We start from the raw sequence: 23,187 nt of genomic DNA, 5'->3' as shown, positions 1-23,187 counted from the left end.
AACGAAGTAATTGTATGCGTATATTCTTGTAGATACTTGGTATTACGATGTTCATCACCGATAAGCCACCATTTTATCGCTTCAGAATGGTCCAGAATCAATCTTCGTCGGCGAAGATTTGCCGACGCGAAGCTCCGGGGTAGGCTTGTCATCTTGATACGTGAAAGCGTGTATTTATCGTGTCACATCCGCATTATGCTCAGTTAATCTACGGTGCACACGAATCGTCCAAGTTAGAGCAATAGTATGTATTAATTTATTTTACCCGTTTGCTGTCTTACATAATTTCCCTCATTGGCTCTTATAACATAAAACACATCAGTTTGACGTAAACAATGTCTGAATTCAAATTATACCAAAAATTAATTTAAAAACAAAAACTAGATTGCCAAATGATCCTCAATCTATATTCTTTGCAAACAATCGAGTTCCTTCAATTTTAATTGCATATTTTCATCATTACATTGACTATTACTTACATAACTTTGACAATTAACTGGTGGTGTATATATATGTACGTATAACTTATCTTCATCTGAACATCCTACCAGCGTTTAATTTATTATCTCTGAATGGTTCTATCGAAATTTTATCAAAAGTGAAACCGAGGTACAAATTCAATACAGTTATTGGTGTTCTCTAAAGTTTTGCTTTGATGTGGATATCAAAGATTTTGTCACAAATTTTGTCGTGATAACGTAACATGGATTGCTTGTTTGGTTTATCTCAGTTCAAATAAAAAAATTCCCATACACATAACATTGTCTACTTTATACATGTAAAACAATTTCATGACATTGCCACGAGCTCATTAACAAATGTGGAGACTGTGCAGCTAATACACAAATTTGATTACACTAGTAATTTCTATAAAATTCATGTTCAAATGTTCTTGTCAAGAGCAAAATTTACCTCTGCAATGACTCCCAACATATCAATATTTACATTTTAACTAAAGGAGTGTACAGAAGAAGGGAAGAAGTTGAAAACAAAAGTTTTGAGATAAGAGCAAAAAAATAAAAATGGAATTCTGAAACTTTCGAAATCCATGCAACCTTACAATATCATATTTGTAGTTGTGTTCAAGCTGAATAATATATATTACAACAAATGTTCGATTATCTGAATTGCAAAAAAAAGATGCGATGTAAAATTTCAACTGGGTAACAGTTGCTCATTGAGCTGAATTCCGTATGTAGAATAAATTAACTTCCAACTCATAGATGTAAACTAAATTTATTTCACTCATTATAAGAATATGAAAGGTGTTCTATTTAAACCTTAGGATTTTTTAATTTTATGGTGTTTTCAAATACTAGAAATAAATTTCACTCAATTTGTCAGGAGAGAAGTTTTTTTTAACTAATCTGGGAAATGGTGTTAGTCGATTTAGTCCCCTTCTCTTTACAGTCCCTTATCGATAACAGAAAATCAATTCAATTTTCTTCTACAAGCACGAAATTTTGATTTGCATCAATTAGTTTGGCTGATAAAAATAGCTCATTCTGTCACTAATCTCATTTATGAATAGTTGGCTGGACTAAAATCAGGGCGCTTTTTTCATTACCGCATAATTTGCGTCATGCTTCATTGGTCTTCATGGTCAATGCATTGGCTTGTTAATCATGTGTTTGGTAGGAGAAAAATACAAATAAAATTAAACAGTAAGCAAGAGATATTACACTATTGGTAGCGACTAAGGTTTTTTTTTTCCGTGCGATATATTGAAAAGTATGGTTCAATTTGGGGGGATTTGAAACTGATTTGTACCGTTTCAAAAGAAAACACATCGCTACAATAGTGTTGTCAAACCTGATTTCCAGGGTAAAACTTGCGGTTAAGGAAAAAGAGGATGAGAGAATGATTGAATCCAGTCCTAATCTTAGAAAAAGGGTTTCTGAACATAGGCCCAAGTGTTTCTTTGCTTATGTAAAAGGTGAAGAATGCATGCTTTGATTGAGTACCTGCGATAATTATGCTAAAAACTAGTTAAATTACACAGGTATTTAGCTACACTTTGCCTTACACAAATTTGTACAATTATTTGCATTCCTGTATTAAGATGTATTGAATAAAAATAATTCGTGAAAATACCACAAAAAATATTTATTCGATTTCTTCTTTTTTCTCTCTTTCTCACCTTTAAACCCTGTCTGGTTTTTAATTTTAGAGTATTGATGGATGTTCTATTTTATCTCGCAGTCAACATGGTTATCAGGCATTGTGTACACGCTTGCTTGTTAGACAACCCTTTGGTTCACGTAAAACAACAGCTGTGATCAACAATTAATATAGTGCCTGAGCCAGTTACCCACAGTTCTCCTGCAATCGTTGAAGAGTTGACTCAATTTAATACACTTGTCATCTCGTACCAGGTTCGATATACCCTGGCGGCTAAAAGAAAGTAAGACTTAAATGCAGAAAAAAAGCAGTTTATTATTCCACACTTTATGATACTGTACTTCGATGAAGATAATGTCATAACAAAATCTTACCTTGTTTGAACCCCGTTCGTTCTACTTGGAGTATTTTCATAACGTTTTGCAATTAGTACATTATTTACATCGCTTCAAATCTTATTGTTTGTAAGTACATCTTGCTATTACTTCAAGTTCACCATTTGCTAATGCTGGGCATGAAAGATTCTGCCGCCAAGATGGTTGTAGCCTTTTCTTACGATCTAAAAATACTTGAGATTCGTTTATTTCCACTTCTAGTGTATTTGTGGCGGTTTGAAATTAATGCATATGTAATAATAAATACATTTTACACGTGTTCGGCTAGTATTTAGTAAAATCACTGGATCAATTTCAAAATGAGTAGACGATTAGAAGCTGAGTTTTTAGCACAGTATGTTTTTCAACTCGCATATTTATCTTATTCTGAATTCTTCCAGCTCTGACTGAAAGGTTTATGTGCTTTGAGAAAAAGTTTACGCAATCTGGTTATAAACAGTTTACTCTTACTGCTACTTTGGAACGCTTCTCTTCTCTTCACTTTACAAGTAGTTCTTTGAGGAGTCCTTTGGTATATTCGCAGCTGACGATCATGGCACATTCACAAAAACTAGCATTAGGAATAGATCTCGGTACAACTTCGGTTAAAGTAGTCGTCGTGTCAACTGAGACTAAACAGATTGTTAGCAAGCAGTCCAAGGATACGCAGGCTAATGTGCCTAGTGATCTGGGCGTGGAAGGAAACAAGCAGGATGTACCAAAAATCCTATCCGCAGTCCACAGCTGTGTATCACGCATTCCAAAAGATTTGCTTCGCCAGGTATTGCTGAACCAATGTTTAGGAATAGATAAGAACAGTTATGTTGATGCTAATACATAGTAAACAACAGAAGAAATATTAACTTAAAACCTATTGCATAGGTGGTTAATATCGGAATTTGTGGACAAATGCACGGTGTGACTTTTTGGAAATATTCGTCGGAGGAAGACGATAAGGAACACGATGGGGTATTTAAGTTGGAAATTTCTCGAGAAAAAGTATCGCCGCTTTACACTTGGCAAGATTCACGCTGCGATCCAAAATTTCTGGCATCTTTGCCAGCATCAAAAAGTCACCTAACTACCCACTCTGGTTATGGTTGTGCTACTATATTCTGGTTTGCTAAATACAAGTTAGTATGTATTCATTGTCTACATAAATCTTTAAGTATATGTATCGACAAGAATGTCGTTTAAATTTATTTAACAGCGAGTTTATTTGACCGCAGTAAGAAAAAAAAAAAATTTCTCCCGTCTTGTAGACCTGAAAAGCTGAGCAAATATAATAGATGTGGTACGGTTCAAGATTTGTTGGTGGCTCTGCTTTGCGGTCATAGCGAAGTAACGATCAGTACACAAAATGCAGCGAGCTGGGGATATTTCTTAACAACAGAGTCACGTTGGGAAATAGACGTCTTGTCGCAACATGAATTTCCTACACACATTTTACCAAGTAAAATTTTGCAGCCCGGACAAGCGGCTGGCTGTCTGGAGCAAACGTGGTTCGGAATTCCTGCTGGTACACCAGTAGGTACAGTATCGTCACTGACTTATTGTTCGTTAATAAGGACTTTACTCGCTTGAAATTCGAAGTAATTTATCGAATCTTTTCGTAGGTGTTGCTTTAGGTGACCTGCAGTGCTCTGTTTACGCTTTATTAAAAGATCCGACAGATGCGGTATTGAACATTTCCACTTCAGCGCAACTTGCCTATGTTGATCCATTTTTCAGTCCAAAACAGTCAGGTGAAACAGGTAATTACTGCGAATGCAAAAGGCTAGGAAAGTATACCTAATCCTCGATGGATCAAACATTTGGATAGGTCGATATCTTTATTAAGTTTGGGATTTCAACAAGTCAATAAAACTGTATAAATTTGTAGCAAAAATTCAACATTTTCCATATTTCGAGGGGAGGTACTTGGCAGTAGCTGCATCTTTGAATGGAGGCAATTCTTTAGCTACGTTTGTCAGAGCTTTACAACAATGGAGCATGGATTTAGGCTTCTCAATACCTCAATGTAGGTATATTTAATAAAGTAAGGAATGTGGAGTATGGATCAAAAATATATTAATTTACGTTCAATTTGTCATTCAGCTAAGGTTTGGGAAAAGTTAATAGCTTTAGGGCAAGAGGACACGGCTATTTCTGATTTGGAAATTGTGCCTACTTTGCTCGGTGAACGCCATGCTCCCGAACATACGGCTAGCGTGTCTCAAATAACACTAGACACCTTACAACTTGGCCAGATATTCCGTGCTCTTTGTTCTGGGGTAATAAAAAATCTTCATAAGTGAGTAACTACTTGAACAAACTCGTTAAAAAGTTATCTTCAATCAGTATTGAATGTTCGTCGATGAACTTGATTGAAATTTTCTTGTGTCTGGGCTTTAGTTTGATTTTTGAAGGTTCATTTCTTTCTCATTTCTCTAGTATGATGCCGCAGGAAGTATTGCAAAAGGCTGGAATACAGCAAATTGTTGGTAATGGATCAGGTTTGGTCCGGAATTTAGTCTTGCAGAAGGAAGTGCTGCGATGGTATCAGTTACCATTGGAAATAGGACAATCGGGAGATGCAGCTCTTGGATCAGCTCTTGCAGTAATTAACCATAACTAGAAAATTAGCGGAGCCATAGACTGTAAGCTCTGGCAAAGTGTCAGTAAATGTAATATGACCTGTTGCGTCACAAATAAAAAAACTAACAATCGTAGTATTCAAATATTTTATATGTATGTATAATAAATTTCAGATCATTATTGCCGATAAAAAAATTGTAATGCTACTGTTTACCGAATTTGGAGTTTCATTTCCATTTGCATGCAACACTTTTAAAATACTAGTAGGAAATATGATTGTGACGGTAGTAGCGTGCATGTCATACAATATTGATGCAAAAATCATGGTTTCACAGTTGTAGAATGACCTTGCAAGAGTTGAGTTTCCGAAATATGCGGCATAGGCTCTATTCATATTCGCTGCATGCAACGCATTTAAAATAGTAGATAGTAGACTAAGAATAGAAAGATAGTAGCACTGATGTCATAAAATGTTGATACCAAAATCATGGTTTCACAGTTTTCGAATGATCTTGTCTCTGGAGCTAAGTCTCGAAAATATGATAATTTTTTATTTTCAAACAACACTGAACTTGTAAAATTACAGTTTTCTTTATAAATGTATCGTTTTGCAACAATACGAATTTCAATCCCATATAAACATGCATCTAGTCAGCGTCATCTGTCATTGTTAAATAAAACATCGTGTCACCATTTCACTATACAGATATAAGAAAAGATTAGCTGTGGATCTGTGTTAACTTTGCATGAAGCGAATAAGGTATAACTTTACATCAGCCAATCGAAATTACAGCACGATTTTTTCCAACTTATTTTCTAAGTTAAATGCATGCCGTAAAAGTAAGAAACAAAATTTAAAATAATCATTAAAGTAGGTATAATAAATCCCAACAGTTTTGAACGTTCAGAAATGTATATCAAAGGCACTTTACTTTACATGTAAACATTTTTGAGTGATACACTATAATATTGCTGTGTGTCACAAGCTTAAGTTACACAGACTATACAAAATTCAAAACGGCGGAATGAAAAATTCTAAAATTTAATATCCAAAACTGTATCGTATTAGTAAACATGACACAGCGAGTCAATTATTGTATTACCTATATACAGAAGAAAAAAAAAACAAAACGGTAACACCTAATACCGTTATTTACATAGTGAAAAACATTGTAATTTCACACTGAATAACGTCTATTTTTAATACATTTATATATTTTTTCATAATTCAGGAATATCATATTCCTTAGGAGGGTTAGTGATCCCTGTTCCATCTCCATATCGTGGCATCATCACACACGCACAGAAGTACAGAACCGTCTCTGCTCAGGCTAGTTTGCCGTATTGGCGCGGTGCACCGAGGATGTTCCAATGTGCAACATCGAGCTTGGCCTGGTTCTTCAACCTCCAGATCCCACACATAGGTACGACCAGCTTGGTTACCAAGTGCTATTGTCCTTTGCCAGAAATCCATGGAGAATCGTATAAACCATATATCGCATTCCTTGAATTCAAAGCGATGCAATACAGTGGCGCTTGTTTCGCCGTTACGAAGTTGGGTATCTTCTAAACGTCCAGGTTTCCAGCATACGATACAATTTTCGCAAGATTTACTAAGTATGAAATCTCCGTACCATTTAACGCAGTCCACATAATTGCGATGCACATCTCTTGTTGTAAAGTCGGGAAAATGTTGCAGAATCGAGTCAAAAGGTCTCCCGTTGCGGGTCGGATTGCAGTAATACGACTGCTTGATAGCATCCAGCATTTCCCCTTTATCGAGGGACCAAAGTTTCAACGCGTGATCCATTCCGCAAGATATTATCCGTTGTCCCATCATATCAAAGTCCGCGCTCAAGACTTCGTCCCTGTGACCTTCGACACCTCCAAATATTGCTATGCAAACATCAGTCTTAATATTCCATAAACGTAGAGCGTGATCCTTCGAAGCTGAAAGAAGGATATTTGGGTCCTTCGGATGAATTTTCAGCTCATTAATTGCATGACCGTGACCAATGTAATGCTTAATGCACGTCATAGTGACAGTACTAATTACTCTAATTACTCCTCGAGAGCCTGCAACGGCTAATAATGGTTTTCCTGAATCATCGTATGTCCATACACATGTGTAGAAATTTTCTTCACTGTCAGGATCAGCGTAACATTGTCGAAGCCTGATATTGTTTCCCTCGGGGCATTCGTAAATGCTGACTCTGTTACTTCCTACTGATGCAAATATCATTGGTTCGCCTTCTTTGAGATGGTGATTGAACTGAGCGCCAAACAAAGGCTGCCCGTGGTCTTCCTTGACACTACAACAGTATTTATACATTGGTTTGTCATTCAGAGACTTGTTCTTTGCCGTTTTACTTCGCCGTCTTCCCTTCTTCTTATAACGAGCACTGCGAGTCGGAGTATCGCTTCGATGTGTACCTGCAGTCGAATTGCTGCCAATACTACACTCGGTTTCGTCACTATCATTGTCAGTGTCTTCTTGACTCGAAGTATAAGTCTGGCACTGAGGTTTCGCACCAGCTTTCTTCATTATATCTTCCGTCTGTTGATAATCTGAAAGTACACATATCCAATAATTACAAACATCGGACTAAGTGGTAGATATTCATTGAGGAGTTCAAAAAGTTTCAATTTGTTGTTTTAGTATTTAGTAAGAAACATAAAACGGTATTCAAATATTATTTATCGAGTCTTGGGAAGTTTTTTGTGGTGATAAATTTCATGGAATTATTTTTTGTAGCTTGTTTGAATAATTATTTCACTTTGTACATGTGACTCACTTGAACTGCACATTTATGCCACAGAATCATCGACAATGTACATTGCTGTATGTTGATCACGGATGTTTAATAATGGCAATCCGCTTCTCTGACCGAGAACTGTGCAAGATAAATTGATAATTTGATCACCTAAATAGAGACAGTCCTCCGGTACCTAAATGAAAATTTGTATTCAGTTTTTCACCTTCTTAAAATATTTCTAATTTTATTTGACAAATCGACATTGCGTAGTATTTAGACATTTTGAAATGTGTAAACTCACATTAATATTTGAATTGAGAAGCCGAAGATTGTACTTGTCGCAAACTTCCAAAATCTGATCTTGCGTCACACCCATAGCATTTGACGATATGTGGTTACCATTTACTAAACAGGTGCTACTCAACAATATAAAACTCTGATCAACTAGCAGAATATTCTTCTCAACCTGAATGAATAGGAGAATAAAAAAAAGTATAGGTAATTACGATTATGACGAAAAACAGATGCAGGTTTTTTTCTCTATCTTAAAACCATTAATACACGATGAAAAAATAATTTTTGTCGTTAAATACCCACCTCCTTCAAAGATAGCGTTAGCCGAGAGTCGATTGCAAATACGATAAAATCGACGTGAAGATTTTTATGAGTGGCGATAACTTCGGCGACAGACTCGCACCGATGTATGAGAATTTGTTGTTTTTTCCCTGATGCACTATTCAGCAATCCTTGAGATATTTTCTCGCAATATTCGGCGGTGGAAACGATCTGCGAGATTGAAGTTGTGCGTTGTTCCGTTAGGGATGATTGTGGTGCGTCAGTATTTAAAAAAATTTTCTTAAGTGAGAAAAAGAACCAGTAACGAAAGCGTAAAGCCTTACCAAAAACGAAATGACCGCGAAATTTTTTCGTAATCCATAACGCAAGACCTGCGCCATTAGAAACCAAACATCCGACGTTTGCCACCGGCAACCGCCATGAAATACACCGTTGTATCGTATCCGTCCTGCATATTACAAATCTAACCTATAAGTTGTAATCTATCACGAGCACTTCGTCACTTTTGCGCCTTCGGAGATCGGGTTCGCTCTGTTTCTCTATCCACTGCTTTAGCTATTGGCAACAAACATAAGCCTACGTGATGCTATGGCAGTGCATAACGGTAAACACTATGTTAGGCTCACAAGTCACAGCCTTTGGCGACATCTACGTAACTCGGGTGGAGTCATGTCAGTCCTTACCTTTGGACGTGGTTGGTTAGTTCGATAACACCAATCTCCACCACACGGAATGAATTTTATGGATTCGCCAAGCGGGGCATTCAGAAGAAATGCGATCAGTCTTATCTTCGGAACCCAGGGAATGAATTTCCGCGAAATCGGCGTATCTCAGTGATAAATTTCAACAATAGATCTCTCTGGCCTTCTGTCAACAATTTCGTATACCTTATATGTATGTTATAAATTTGTCGAAAACAAAAAATACGACCAGTCTGAACACAATTAATTTTTGATTGTACATACTAAAAGAGAATATTGCACTCTTCCTCTGCACCTTGAAAATAAACAGAACGGTACCTATCGTGTAGACATTTCTATAATTTTGAACGAGTGTTTTTTCTTGCCCCCAAGGAATAGTGCTGATTGGTTATCCGAATTTACGATTATCCAAACGGTACCCAGTTCCAATTAATTGAGTAATCGACGTTCAACTGTATACACGACACTATACAAATAAAAATTTCATTGTTTTAAAAAGTGATATTTTACAACTTTTGTTTGATAATAGGCACTGAAAAGTATTACATGATTTTAGAAGAAGGAACTGTTCTACACGAGAATAATTTCGCAGATGAAGGTCCCTGTTGTATCGCCGGCATCTTCTCGAAGTCCTTCAACGTTTAGATATGTAAATTTTTTCTCTACGTCTTGAGGGTGTGCACTTGGCGCCCATGGTAATGAGGTGAGGGGTAGACCTGGTGAAAAAATATTAATGAAGTATATCTGGAATAATTGCCACTTCAAAGTACGTAATATCTTAGTTATTATTATGATAGCTATATTCAATATACCAATTATAATCTCAGTGGCTTTTCGTTCACCATTATTCCATAATTTTCCTTGCAGTCTTGAAAATACTTGCAGAGATGGTGGGAATAAAATAATGTTCAATAAAGATTATTATTTACCAGTTCTGTCACTCGTCCATTCGACGCCGTCGTAAGTTTTGTGAATTCCCAAGTATGGCTGAACTTTGCCGTTCGTCACAGAGTATGCGTAACGAATCTTTTTGAAAGAATCAGGACTTGCCAGGTTAGCACCCTCCAGAATACAACGTTTTCTAGCTTCGTTCCATGTCGGTGCGGCGACGTCAGTCCACTTGTAAGCCATTCCGACATCCGGGAAGGCTACATATCCTATGGGCAACGTCTTGGGTTCTGATACACTGACAGAATTTTGACCTGGAACTGAGTTAACGAAAAATTGAAGCATGTTTAAACGAGAGAGGGTAGCGCTTTGTTGATAAATTTCGTCATTGCGATTTCATACCTGAGGTGAAGTTTTCGTAAATACAATTCGTGGTACCAACTAGGTGACAGAAGAGTTGCAAGGGTAACGTAACAAGTAAATTCGACATCTTCGGAGTTCTTCCTTCAGGCTATATTCCTCTTCGTTGTCTTACGGTTGGCTATGTCCGGGTAGGAATGTGCCAAGCTATACTCTCCGTCTGCGGACGAATGCGTATCTCGTTAGTTTATTTCTGCAGTAACTACTAACTGAACGGCCTTGATTCGTCGATTCGACTGCGTATACGGATTTTCCCCTGCCTAATGAGGCTGGTTTACCCCTCTTTCGTCGGATTCATCGTACAATCATCTTTCAAAGAAATTTTATTTCCTGGAAACTGGTATATCTAGTCGCTGGGTTCACAAAACATAAATATTTGCATGTCGTCATCTATGGATGCGATGGATGCTGCAGTGTTAACTACGGTCACGATAATGTCCATAGTATAAAACTTGGAGAGCACTGACGTCATGAACATATGCACTGACGTTAACAATAAAGATCAGTGAGGCAAAGAGAAGTTTGAGCGAGCCCCTACTTTCGTATTTTTCATATAGCTGCAAAACAGCATCTTTTGACACAAAAATAGGTTTCTAAGTTTCGAGGTGCCTGGACGGTAAGTGCATGTTGATAAGCAATCTAGGTTTGTTTACTTTATACTCACAGTGGATAACACTACTGATGGCACGACGTTTGTCATTTGTCGATACGTTACCGATATGCTTTCGTCATCGAAAATTAGTTCCAAACACCTCGTCAGAGAGCGCAGTTTTGGATCTCGTTTTGCCGCGCAAACGTCGCTGTACCAGCGCTACCTTCACGGTACTCATGAATTCTGGGACGCCGAGGACTTCAAACGTGCTTGGATCACATTTTCAGTGCCGACTTTGTGCAAATTTGTGCTGAATTTGTTGGTTTTCGTTATTGAGAAGATCCATGGGGCTGGACAGATTCTGAAATAAACAGTTCAGAGACAACCAGAGGTTTGTTTTTACCCAGTATGTCTGAAATTAGTTTTTTCAACGGTCAACAAATGACGATCGCAATTTGACCGTTACGTATTTACATCACCGACTTAATACTAGACCGAGACTAAGTTCGTAAATATTTTCGATAATATATTCGTAGGGATATCATGTGTTCAATGTACTATTCACTATAGAATGTACCATTTTCATTTCGTAGCGATTATTTCGAGTGTAAGAAGTAGTATACGATTGCTAGCTCGCTCAATTGCATGATATCATGTTCAATTGTATTTTCACAAAGCTCTTGGCTACTATTTTTCACCGATTTCGTGTCAAGTCGTTCCTGGTACGAATTGCATAGGAATTGTGCGATAGAAGCAACGAATGCGAACCGTTCAACACTTTATAACCGTTACTTTCAATTTTCTACAGGCACGTGTGAGCCCGAAATCTGAAAACTGGCATCTACGTCGGCGGAAATCATCGCAGACGAACCTGTAACGTCTGGGAGTCTTGGAGAGATTTTACATTTTGGAAACATCAAGCGATCGGTAAGTCTAGCATTCGAGGAAGTAAACATTAATTTGTATTTTTCTTGAAATCAGTCTGTGTGGACTTAAGTGGTTCTTATCCTGAACCTTTGATGCGTAAATGGATGGTGAAAATTTTCATAGAGGTGATTTTTCATCTTGCAGTCTTGAGCATGATCCCACAGTTTTTACAACGTGTCGAATGTTCCCTATTGAAAATTTCTATAGTAAGTCCACAGAATTCGTCCAAATCCGTTCCAAATTCTTCTGGATTTGCCGGAATCCTATAGGATCCTATCGGAAATTGGAACGAATCTGATAGATTCTATGGGACATTTTCACTATAGGGTTGATATCATTGAATGTTAAAAACAGCGAATCTCACTTCCTCCTCTGCCGCAGGCAACCCGGCATACAGGCATTGCTGTATCGAATTTTACGAATTATTATTTGCATGATGACAGAAATGTGTACTTTGTGATTATGCCCTATACATATGTTGTAAAATACACTTTCATAACCGACGTGACTACGAATCACCCTCAGGATCAGTGAGGTACAGGCAATCTATTTTGCACGGTATTTTTATTCCGTTCACAATTTTTCACCGAATATTGGCACACTGTTTTCTGTGAGTGAAAGAAAGCGGGGATCAGGAGTTTTTTACTTTTTTCTAGCTTTATGGTTATAAACTAGAAAAAATATGTGGCATTAGCACGTCAACGGCCTTTTGGTAATTCAACCCGTATCGTATTACGAATGAATCTGCGTCCACTGCGTGAGTCTAATGGTTTGTTGACATCCATTTTGCATTCGAACTTTCTTGCGTCTTAGTTTTCCCCTCCAGGCATACAGTCTTCGCAATTCGAGTTTGTCTATACGTATATACTATTTATGAGAGCCATTTTAAGCGTATCGCAATCGTACTACATTTAGCGGAAATAAACTTTTTACAGAAAAGAGTAATTTTTAACAAAAAAAAATATAAAAAATCTATCATAATATTACAAAAACGTTGTACCCCTGCAGAACTTGTAATGTTTTCGAAATGGTTCAACGATATTACTGTGCCGTGTGCGAGGATTGTGTTACTGCAGCCTGCAACGGTTTAATTAAACCTCTATACGAAGACGGCTGGTCGCGAATAATAAGGCGTGCCGATGCAGCGATCATCAGATCACCCAGATCTCTGATTACTGAGCACGCTGATCGGTAAGTTTCTGCGGCGTTCGATCGTTATTCTGCAACGAAGTATGAAAGCGGTGTATTTAGTAATTGGTAACGCTATACGCTTGTCTACTAAGGTATTAAATAACCCCTGCATAAACTTGGCATTTTCTTATAGATCCTTACTCACAGCAGGAAGCAAAAATAACATGTAAAACGGCAATTTACCAATGCGGAATGTTCATAAGATGATCGCCCCTATACCTGTGGCCTCCTTAAAAATACCGCAATAATAAACTCAGGAATTCGGGACATTACTCTTCACGGATACTTATAGCATTCCTTTCGTTATACAACGATCCCATGGGATCCCATAAAAAAATCTACATCTTGAGATTTTTCGCCGTCTTTGGCAATTATTTTTTACGTATACATCATCATACATTCGTCTCGCAATGAAACTCATAATTTAGTGGTAAGAAGTGTGTACGCATACTAGGGTCAAGTTGAGTTCAATCTGTATCGGATGCATTATAGTTTTTTTTTTTTTGCGATTAATGTATTATGTACGAGAATGAATATGTATCGCTGCAGAAGCAGGCATATAGATATAACCGCATAGTTTTTTCATATTAATTTCTTTTAACCCCGGAGCTTTTCTTAGTCTCCGAAGTTTTTTACCCCACCACGGCAGGTTCCCACCGTTGCGACGGTACATAATTAAAATACTTTGAACATAATCGTAGGGAATGGAATCAGGCGATTCCATCGCGATTTCAATGAGACTCTTTCAAGGCTGAACTGGTGGAGAGAAGCAGGGAAGTGCACAAGTCTGCAGTAGTTCCCGAGTTCGGTGAATCGAATAACAGTGGGCATCAGCGTTGTGCTCGGTTACACGTCTAGTATATCGGTTTTGAGAAGCTGCTGCTGTGCAGCGCATTTGCAGCATGTCGTTGCAGGTATAAGGTACTTAGTTATGTGAACTAATCTCTCCTCTCTCATTCTCATTCTCATTCTCTCTCTCTTTCCCCTCCAGATACGCAGGCAGTTCAGCGCAGCCCACGTCAGATAAGGCATCATCAGGCTATAACATGCCTTCTGACAGAAGCGGCGAACCCCTTCGTCTGGACGGGGGATACCGGGGACTACGGAACTTGGGAGCTAGCACGCGAAGCATGGACGCCGCAAACTGCGACACATAGGGCAGAGTTTATTCAGGTTCGACTAGTTAGCTGGCAGGTGCGACCCTGCAGGGGAAGAAGGAGAGGCCTGGTAGGGGTCTCCAAGAAGCAGACAGTCGTCTTCCAGGACGGCCTGCGCCTAGTCGCGTTCGCGCAAGAAACCGAGAGCACCGTCCACCGCAATGCTATGTGGTTCCCTTGCTTGGCGACTTCGCGACGCGGCTGCAGACTTGAGCCGACTTGCAGGGGGCCCTCGGCTGACACTCGGTTCCAGACCTGCAGCTCTTTATCCCCGACTTTGTCGCGGGATATGCGCGTCATCCGTGGTACGTGCCGAGCCTTCCGCTATCGGCTATCCGCAGGAGGACGTGCGGAAAGATCGTCGTCCGCTGCATTCAATCTTCGATCAATCTGTCCTCGTAGACACTGAACTCTCCGTATTATAGTTATACCCATATTTCTTCGATTTATTAGATTTTCGGCTTGCATATGCCGATCCTCTCCGATTATGGCTTGAGTGTATCATATAATATGTATACACTTTTTCGCAGGTATAGACGGATGAACTAATAGTACAAATTATGAAATTTATATACCTAGACAACTTGCAACTATACATATTCAATTTGAGCGGGGTTTGTTTTATCTCAAAAGTATATAGATTGAGCTTTATTTGCACATTATTTTCTGTTAAAATCAATTAATACTAGAGAGCGTAATTGTTTTTCACAATAACGTTAGCTATTTCACCCCACGATATTGCCCCATGCGCACGATATTTCAAAAATGGCTCCGATTAAAAACCGATTTACTCAATCAATCTCGACACCGTATTCTCCGTATAGTTTATTCTCTTTACCGCCGTTACACATATTTTTGAAACCATGCATTATTCTTTGTTAATTAAATAAGCAACTCGCAATTTTTTGAGACCAATCGAATTTCAACTTCAAACGGTCGTCATTTTGTGAAAAAAAATCGTAACAAAGCAAAGAGAATAAAACGTTCAAGAATTCAGAAATCAGATTCAAAGTAAATCGGTTCAATCGTTTTTGAGATACCGTCGGCACAAGAAAACTTGTCACCAAGTAAAACGGTCGACAATACTGTCACTAAATTGTATTTCTGTTAATTTTAATTGTATGCACGATGCTCGATCTGCATACGTTTGAATAAAACAACCCTCGATCGAATCGAAGAATCTGACTTCTATGCAATGTGCAGCGTCATTGAAATTAAGCGAGACCTCTTATTGAAATCTTGAAATTTGGTGTATTCAAAACTCACAAAAGTCGGTCGGCGATAAACTAGATTTTCGAGTGGATCGTCTATTCAGTAACGGAATCAAGCCCAACAATTTTTAAATTCTTGTCACAATTATAGTACCACCTAATGCTTTGCGGTCATCAGTTCCCCCAGAATCTAGTTCTTTCCATCACACCCGGCTGTATCCACATATTGAGATGTCTGTTTGTTTTTGGCTCAATAGTCAACAGCAGTTTGAACCAAGTGCAAAGCACCATCGTGCGCTAGGAAAACGGTACTTTTCTCCCTCTCTTTTTTTCTCTCTTTTCTTAACAAAGTATCATGTTTCATTGACAAAATTGTGCCGCGCGGTGGCTCTGATGTGTAGATATATTATGTATAATGCATATACACTTAGATTCCGTCTAATGTGAAATATCTTTAAAAAATTAGATAATTAACGGTACCTCATAGGTATATGTATTATATATATATATAGATACGTCTACTTCTGGTGAGTCGAATTCGAAGAAACTGTTGTATACGTGTACAATATTACAGCGGCGGTCACGACTCACGCTGTGCAAATATACATATGAACCTATACATATATAAACCGCATCTGAAAAGTCGAAGCCATATGTTTAACATTTTTCAGGACACACGAATCGCCTTTATCGTGTTTGTTCATTCCTTCGGCAGCACGCGTACGGTACGCTGGATTATATTACGTCCTCGTCTTATGCAAGTGCGCAGACTTGATGAAGACTTTACTCGACTCGTAGGGTGCCTACAGGAATAAGCAATAAGCGACGACTCTCGACGATGCGAAGTAGGAAGATAAGTCACAAGAAGTAATGGGTCACGAACCCACTTCGGGTTCCCAATTTTACTCTTATCGGCGCACCTTATGCTCTAAGAAGAGATTATAAATAACAGCGTCGCCTCTAATTGATCAAAGGCTGCACTTCCTCTTTTTAAGGGAGTATAAAATTTGGGAATTCATATCTCGATAATCAATCATTCAACTCCATTAGGGTTTGTTTCATTCGAAATTACATAACGTGTAAGATCGAGCTCCGTTTATGCATTCATTTATAATAATAACTAAACTAGGACGCATTGTTATTGACAATAATTAACATTAACATATGCGTACGATATCTCAAAACCCGGTTAACCGATTTACTTCAAAGACAGTACAGTTAAATTGGACAGTTTATCCTCCTTGCCACTATCAGAATTTTTGTTTCATTCATTCAGTAAACAAAATAGCCCCCTCAACCTGCAGCTATTCTTGAACGAATAACCGATCCTCAGAGTTAAACGTCTAATCAAACTTGGCATCCATGGAGCCATGCCCTACATTTACGCAATTGGGCATGGAGGCTCAATTTTGATACATACATATTCATGGGATCCAGCACAAAGCCGAGTGCCTGGACACTTGATCATCGGCTTGTTTCATCGGGGAAAAGTTGGGCAATGCAAGCAGATACATATAAAGTACTCACGGCTCGTTTTCATTCGCGTTATTTATTACTATTTTTTCTTCTTTCTCAGTCACTGCGGCGAGGGAGCTTCATAATCAAAGTCGAGTATCATCGCTCCGTGGTTCCTGCAGGTGCGGCTCATTAATGGCGTTATTCGACGATTCTAATAACGGAAGAATAATAATTATCGCTGCTTCAAAGGGAATCGATTCGAAGTGCTTGGATCCGTTAAAACAACAGACGTGAATTATCAGGGTGAGAAATGATAAATTGATTAATGAGTCTCGGTTTTTAGAGGTATAATAGAACGCCGAGCAAATCGTACGTTTGTAGCTCATTCGGAGTGCAGCCATCCTGCCACTGGAACGACAGCTGGTATTAGATTATTGCTAACGAGTTTAATTAGCGAATCAATGATAAAATATAATACCACACATTACGGAGGCACAACTCGTGTATACAATTAGAATCGCGAGATAAGTACATATATTCTCCGCACTTGGGTCGTATTTTTTTTCAATTTTATTTCTTCTCTTTTTTTTTTTCATTTGCAATTATGTAACCGTGTTTCAGCTTATATTCGTGATTAATTACTGAGATTGCTGACGCGTCTTGACTGGCAATGTGTTATATATCATGCGTGAGTACACGCGGCACGTATCGCGGCTATAACGTACATTATACGTACGTATACGTATACGTATACAGACCTAATAATCACACTCGCAAAAGAACTTGACTCAAGGAATTATTACGATTACATTTAGGTACGCTGAGACGATGGTTTAATAACAAACTTGCGTCGCGATTCAAAAACACCGTGAAGTATAAAATTCGATTTGCATATTAACTGTAGCAATGTACTTATAAAATACTGTAACTATTTTTATTAGGCAATTACTGTAACTATATTATATATATTAGGAAATTTTTCCCTCAATTGGCTTTCGGCATTAGGTTCGAAACTAGATGAATTTTTGACATTCTCTGGTCTTGATTGGAAAAAAAGGAGAGAAAAATTTGTATTATATTGTAGATGTGTATGGATCAATAATTAGAAATGTTACTTAGATGTGATAAGAAATTCTACTTGGAACGCGTAATAATCTGGTTAAAATTCTTTCGTGTAAAAAATTGATCAACGCGTCGTATTGAAAGTTAAAAATATCGGATGAATTTCTGGCGGGAAAAATATTCGTTTTAGCTTGTTAAACTGTACACAGGCGATAGATGGTGTCGTCGATACCCGTTATCCTGGATCTCTGGGATGGTTCATCGTGGGATCCTTTGATAGCTGCAGATGGTTGCGGTTGACGCGCGTGCGCGTGCGATCTCATCAACGAAAGCCGCAACCTGTTGGCTTGGGAGATACTCGTGTATTTATTATACATGCCGGTTAATAGTCCAGAACCGAGACGGAATTATAAACGGCGTGAATTGGGGGTCAAGTTACGTCTGGGTATTTTTGTATTGGATATTTCGTTTTCGCGGTTGTTAAGATTCCCACTTTTTTTATATTACCAACGAAGAGAAAAAAAATGAAGAAAACTAAATCCTAAAATATCTGTCTAATTGTATAATAAATTCACTGTACATTTTAATTGCACAGAATTTGAAGAATATTGCTGTGCGAGTACCGGCAGAAATTTTTTTTCTTTTTTCCTTTACTTTATTGATTTAGAGCCATGTACAATTGTAGGTACATACGTATATAGCAAAATTATCGGGAACACGTGCAATAAATATACAGACTTGTATATTAGCGACAAATAAATAATTTCCAATCATTTGATTGGCCCGCGTGTTTCCAGCTGAATTATTTTACATTCCTTCGTATATTTTATGCTTTATAAGCGAGCTTTGTTCGTTTCCTCGAATCAGTATGCATTAGAAGTTTCAAAGACTCTTCAACAGATTCTCTCACAGTATATATCAGTTAATGTTCGAATTTTTTTTTAACCGATCCTTTCGGCCTTATTTATAATATACGCTAATTTGGATACACACATGTGTATTCGTTATTTTTCCATCTACATACGTATGCATATATATATATACAACATGCAAATACGTAATTCATACCCAACCACACTTCGTGTATCTAACATGTACAGAATATATAATATTATATCAGAAAGTTCAAATACGGTGTATAAATCACACTCATTAGTTTGGAATTGCAGCAGATTATAGATTCATGCGATTTAATAATGTTGCAGCTAGACAAGACGATGAGAAGCGCTGACGACGAAGAGGGAGAGGAAGAGGTCAAGGGTGCGCGAAGTACGGAGGAGGATTCGAAAGAAGAAGAAGAAGAAGAAGAAGAAGAAGAAGAAGAAGAAGACGATGATGGTGAAGAATAAGTAGAGGCGGAGAATTAAGGCAGATAATTTGAGTACACAGTAAATAGCAAGGAACAAGAGATGACATACTATCTATAAGTGAAGTGGAGATGAAATAAGAGGAGAGAACTCGAGATATACGGAAGAGAACTGCAGTACAGAGGAGAGAACCTCCTTTTAGGGCAGTTAGCGCAGCACTGTTGCGGCTCGGTGCCCGATGGTGAACGCCTCTTCGCTCGTGTCTCGCTGCCGCGCTTGCCTCACTTGGATTCTCTCTTGTGGTTTGCCTCGACAGTCCTGCGACCCCGATCATTCTCGGAATGCACCGAAGACGTCAGGTTTTTATAGAAAGACAGAGAGACAGAGAGAAAGAGGGAGAAAGAGATGGCGAGAGAGAGAGAGAGAGAGAGAAGGAGTAGGAGTACAAGAGAGGGGGAGGGGGGGGGGGAAGAGGAAGAGATAGGGAGACTGTGAGAGATCTTGAAAATCCAGGGAAATGGCGACGAAAAAGTGCGAGCTGATAGAGACTGAAACACTCGGCTTAGCCGACGAACACCGCCCCATTCCAGGATCTTTCACCTGGTGCATTTCGTCCCGAATCTCTGCATGCTGCAGCGTTCGTTCACGTATATACATACAGGTATATATTTATATGTATATATATAATATATATATGTATATATATAATCGTAAAATAATATATACCCGCTGCATTGAACCGTTAAATACCTACCCAGGTTGAAATGCCGGTAGATGCGAATTTCACGTCTCGGAGATGAATTGCTCATATTTATATACATATAGGTATGTATACATACATTATGTGTGTATACTAGGTAATAGTACACATCTGGAGGATATTATATATATGTATATATAATATGCTTGAATAATGGAAGATTATCGTCTTGGTGTAATTGGTTAAAATTAATGGTAAAATAAACACGTTTTTATCAATACCATTTTACATCTTGTATTATTAGCCGGTGTATAGATTTGTGTGTTCAAGTTATTGGAATGTTTTCGCATACTTGAAAGTGTCGACAAATATATTTACAGTTACACCAAAACGCATACAGTTGACTCAGACTTGTATTTACGTCATTTACGAGATATGTACTATTCATGAGTTAATTCCTGGTATCGCAAGTATTCACCAGGTGTCACATTGAGCGCTCGAGTTCTCGCAACAGAAAGAATTCGAAACTCTATTTTAAATAATAAAACGACGTAGTCTTGTAACGAAGAAATCCGTTCCGCGGTGAAATGGGTGTAAATTTCATGTTGGCAATTAATTGTAGAGAATTTCAAGATTGATACAATATCATTTTTACTACGCGACTTTCGATACGTAAAACTGTATCCGAGTGAAATTATTCAAATTTCGAAATGCGTCAATACACAACATAATTGTATTCACCGACTAGACAGTTACACTGGGATTCGCTGTGTTATTTATCATCGCGATTAATAATATCTATGCACCTATAACTCAAAATGTCAATATAACTGCTTGAAAATGAGTCAGCGTCTGAGAGTTATTGATTGGATATTATAAGATTGGCTTCGATTTGCAGCGACTCGTTTTTTCTCATTCACAAATTTCTGACATGCGTACATACGTATATATATACATACATATATATACACTTATGTACCTGTGTACAGAATAATATGAAACACTCTAGCAAGAACATAAAATGAAACAAAAACAGAGAGAAAAAAACAAAATCGCGATACGAATGCTAACTGACCTATATATGTAAGTCGTATCAATGATTTCCGTCTAGACTCTGCAACAGAAATTGATTGGGGGTGAGATAACCGCAACGCTTTTCTCTGTTACAGAAGAAGAAGAAGAAGAAGAAGGAGGAGGAGGAGAAGAAAAAAGGAAAACGAGATAAGTACGGAGAGAAAGATGGGCCGGGAGAGGAAAAGGAATCTTCAGAGCTCGCCTCACCTTTCCGTTCCATTGACTCGGTCATATGTGTTTGGTTAAATATGTTGAACCCCGCTCGCGGGCCCGCCGCGGCTCCTCGTCGAGTAGAGGATGGAAGTCGTTGCCCTCTCGCTGTTTGCCCTACCGTCGTCGTCGTCGGCGTGAGCCATCCTGCCCCTCCTCCTCGAGGCACCCTGGCGGCGGCGAAGGAGGTGAGCGAGCGCTCACCAGCGGCGGCGTACAGACAGGTGCTCGGAGGTAGGTAGTAGTGACGGAAGATCGCCGGAGCAAAGTAGACCATCGAGAAATCTTCAGTCGACGAAAGATCTCCGCCGCGGAAGGACCGTCGTGCCGAGTCTATAAACGCATATATATATATATATATATATGTATATATGTATATATATACGCATATACCTACGACATAACAAACACGCCAAATTACACCCTTTTATATATGTATATATATATATACATATACAAACATACGTATAATATCGCTGGCTACGTTACTATAGACAAGATATAACATATTCGACGTTCTGCGATAACCGATCGCAAACGCGTTCATCGGCATAATAATAATATCACGTTTTATACACGGACTCTGATAAATGATCGATCATTCGGGGGGCTTCTCACGCTCCGCGTATTTCAGATTTTTTTAGTACCTCCTTATCACCCACCCCCGATCCACCCCCGCCCCCTTCGCCGCCCCATATCATTATTCTTACGTTCCCTCTGCCAATCCCCTCCTCCCCCCGCCCCTCACCGCTATTCCTACCACCTGTGACAGTAGTTGGGAATCACGTAATATTCGATTCTGTGTACGGTACGTTATTGCTACACGCATAATCGCACGGTTCAACTGTCAGGAACGTACGTTATACCATATGTAGAAGACGTGCAGGTATATATTATACATATATATATACATATACATATGTAGCGATATTACCCACGTTACGTATATTCGATATATTGCCGCGGTAATTATGCAGCGAATTTTTCTCCCGGGCGGTGATGTGAAGTGATTTATTCGTTCGTTCGTTCCTCAATTTGTTTATTCATTCGTTATACTTGTTCAGTTTTTGGCTTTCATACATACATTACACCGGGGAAATCAATATATTGCGTATAATTCTTCTTAAATACATACAATCAAAGTGTGCAGTTACGGTGCTCCGCATTATATATTATCAGTATATCCTACATAGGTAATAATAAATGTAATATTAGTAACGATGAATCGAAGTAATTAATTCCTGTTCAGGAAAGAAAACGACGTCCGCTAAAAACAAAAATACATGAGTAAATAGTAATTTTTTATACTTTCTTTCTTTCATGGATTCATAATCGGGGGTATAAAATTATACAAAACGACGACGACTTAAATCGTTTAAATACCACAACCGTCACCATCATCGCCATCATCGTCATCATCATCATCATCATCATCATCATCATCGTCGTCGTCGCCGTCGTCGTTATCGTCGCTGGTACGAAGATCTTCACGGTGAAAAAGACACGCCGATACCGAAGAGAGGAAGCCGCTGAAGATCGTTGCTGCCGGTATGCGGCACGCGAGGCCGCAGATCAGCTCCGGGTAAAACGAGGAAGCGCGTTTGCGCCCGCACTCACGAGGTAAGAAAAAAAGAGAGAGATAGAGAGAGACAGAGAGCGAAAGAGAGAGAGAGAGAGAGAGAGAGAGAGAGAGATTGAAATTGCACCAATTTATTTTTGCGAAGCGGTCCGTTACGCACCGTTTTGTGTTTGCACGATTAACAACCAAGCGCTGTTAATCTGTATAATTCGTTGTAGGTTTATAGGTTACGTATGCGGGCGCGAAACTGAAATTCCGTACAGTTCGAGATTTCAAGCAAGTGACGGGCGTTGATTACCAGGGAAT

General features: G+C 38.6%; 3 protein-coding genes across 12 annotated transcripts in view; 2 read left to right on the top strand and 1 right to left on the bottom strand.

The window, feature by feature from the left end:
* Window positions 1-107: 107 nt before the first annotated feature.
* Window positions 108-6,187, top strand: LOC124181314 (sedoheptulokinase-like). Of its 7 annotated transcripts, XM_046567769.1 has the most exons (10): window positions 108-244; window positions 1,824-2,002; window positions 2,171-2,404; window positions 2,897-3,276; window positions 3,378-3,628; window positions 3,758-4,026; window positions 4,112-4,249; window positions 4,378-4,515; window positions 4,593-4,788; window positions 4,929-6,187. In XM_046567769.1, the coding sequence occupies exons 4-10, from the start codon at window positions 2,914-2,916 to the stop codon at window positions 5,110-5,112; spliced, it is 1,539 nt and encodes a 512-aa protein (XP_046423725.1). In that variant the 5' UTR covers window positions 108-244; window positions 1,824-2,002; window positions 2,171-2,404; window positions 2,897-2,913; the 3' UTR covers window positions 5,113-6,187. The 7 variants fall into 7 exon arrangements, with proteins under 7 accessions (XP_046423725.1, XP_046423728.1, XP_046423727.1 ...); XM_046567771.1 differs by lacking the exon at window positions 1,824-2,002 and having other exon boundaries at window positions 112-244; window positions 2,203-2,404; XM_046567768.1 differs by lacking the exon at window positions 1,824-2,002 and having other exon boundaries at window positions 112-244.
* LOC124181321 (polycomb protein eed-B-like) lies at window positions 5,967-8,980 on the bottom strand. The gene is made up of 5 exons (XM_046567785.1): window positions 8,728-8,980; window positions 8,426-8,614; window positions 8,130-8,294; window positions 7,868-8,021; window positions 5,967-7,640 (listed from the first exon to the last, which is right to left on the bottom strand). The coding sequence occupies exons 4-5, from the start codon at window positions 7,878-7,880 to the stop codon at window positions 6,328-6,330; spliced, it is 1,326 nt and encodes a 441-aa protein (XP_046423741.1). The 5' UTR covers window positions 7,881-8,021; window positions 8,130-8,294; window positions 8,426-8,614; window positions 8,728-8,980; the 3' UTR covers window positions 5,967-6,327.
* A 12,565-nt stretch (window positions 8,981-21,545) lies between these two features.
* Window positions 21,546-23,187, top strand: part of LOC124181313 — a 40,203-nt gene continuing 38,561 nt past the window's right edge. The window contains exons 1-3 of one of the 4 annotated variants that reach the window (XM_046567763.1): window positions 21,726-22,188; window positions 22,367-22,495; window positions 22,786-22,922. The gene's annotated coding sequence lies outside the window, so the exon portion shown is untranslated. Of the gene's footprint in view, window positions 21,664-21,725; window positions 22,189-22,215; window positions 22,496-22,785; window positions 22,923-23,187 lie in introns of those variants that run through there. The other 3 variants (XM_046567766.1, XM_046567764.1, XM_046567762.1) reach the window with 3 other exon arrangements.

This window comes from Neodiprion fabricii, chromosome 4 (genome assembly GCF_021155785.1).
Source record: "Neodiprion fabricii isolate iyNeoFabr1 chromosome 4, iyNeoFabr1.1, whole genome shotgun sequence".
Classification (NCBI taxonomy): Eukaryota; Metazoa; Arthropoda; class Insecta; order Hymenoptera; family Diprionidae; genus Neodiprion; species Neodiprion fabricii.
The sequence above is the reverse complement of the archived record's forward strand: the minus strand, read 5'-3'. Positions and strand labels throughout refer to the sequence as shown.

What these genes read in the sequence shown, in the direction of transcription:
- LOC124181314 (XM_046567769.1), top strand. Translation starts at nt 2,914, where the DNA reads ATGTGCTTTGAGAAAAAGTTTACGCAATCTGGTTATAAACAGTTTACT. An exon ending in AAAACAGTCAGGTGAAACAG is followed by an intron (nt 4,250 to 4,377) that starts GTAATTACTGCG and finishes ATAAATTTGTAG; the next exon opens with CAAAAATTCAACATTTTCCA. An exon ending in GTAATAAAAAATCTTCATAA is followed by an intron (nt 4,789 to 4,928) that starts GTGAGTAACTAC and finishes TCATTTCTCTAG; the next exon opens with TATGATGCCGCAGGAAGTAT.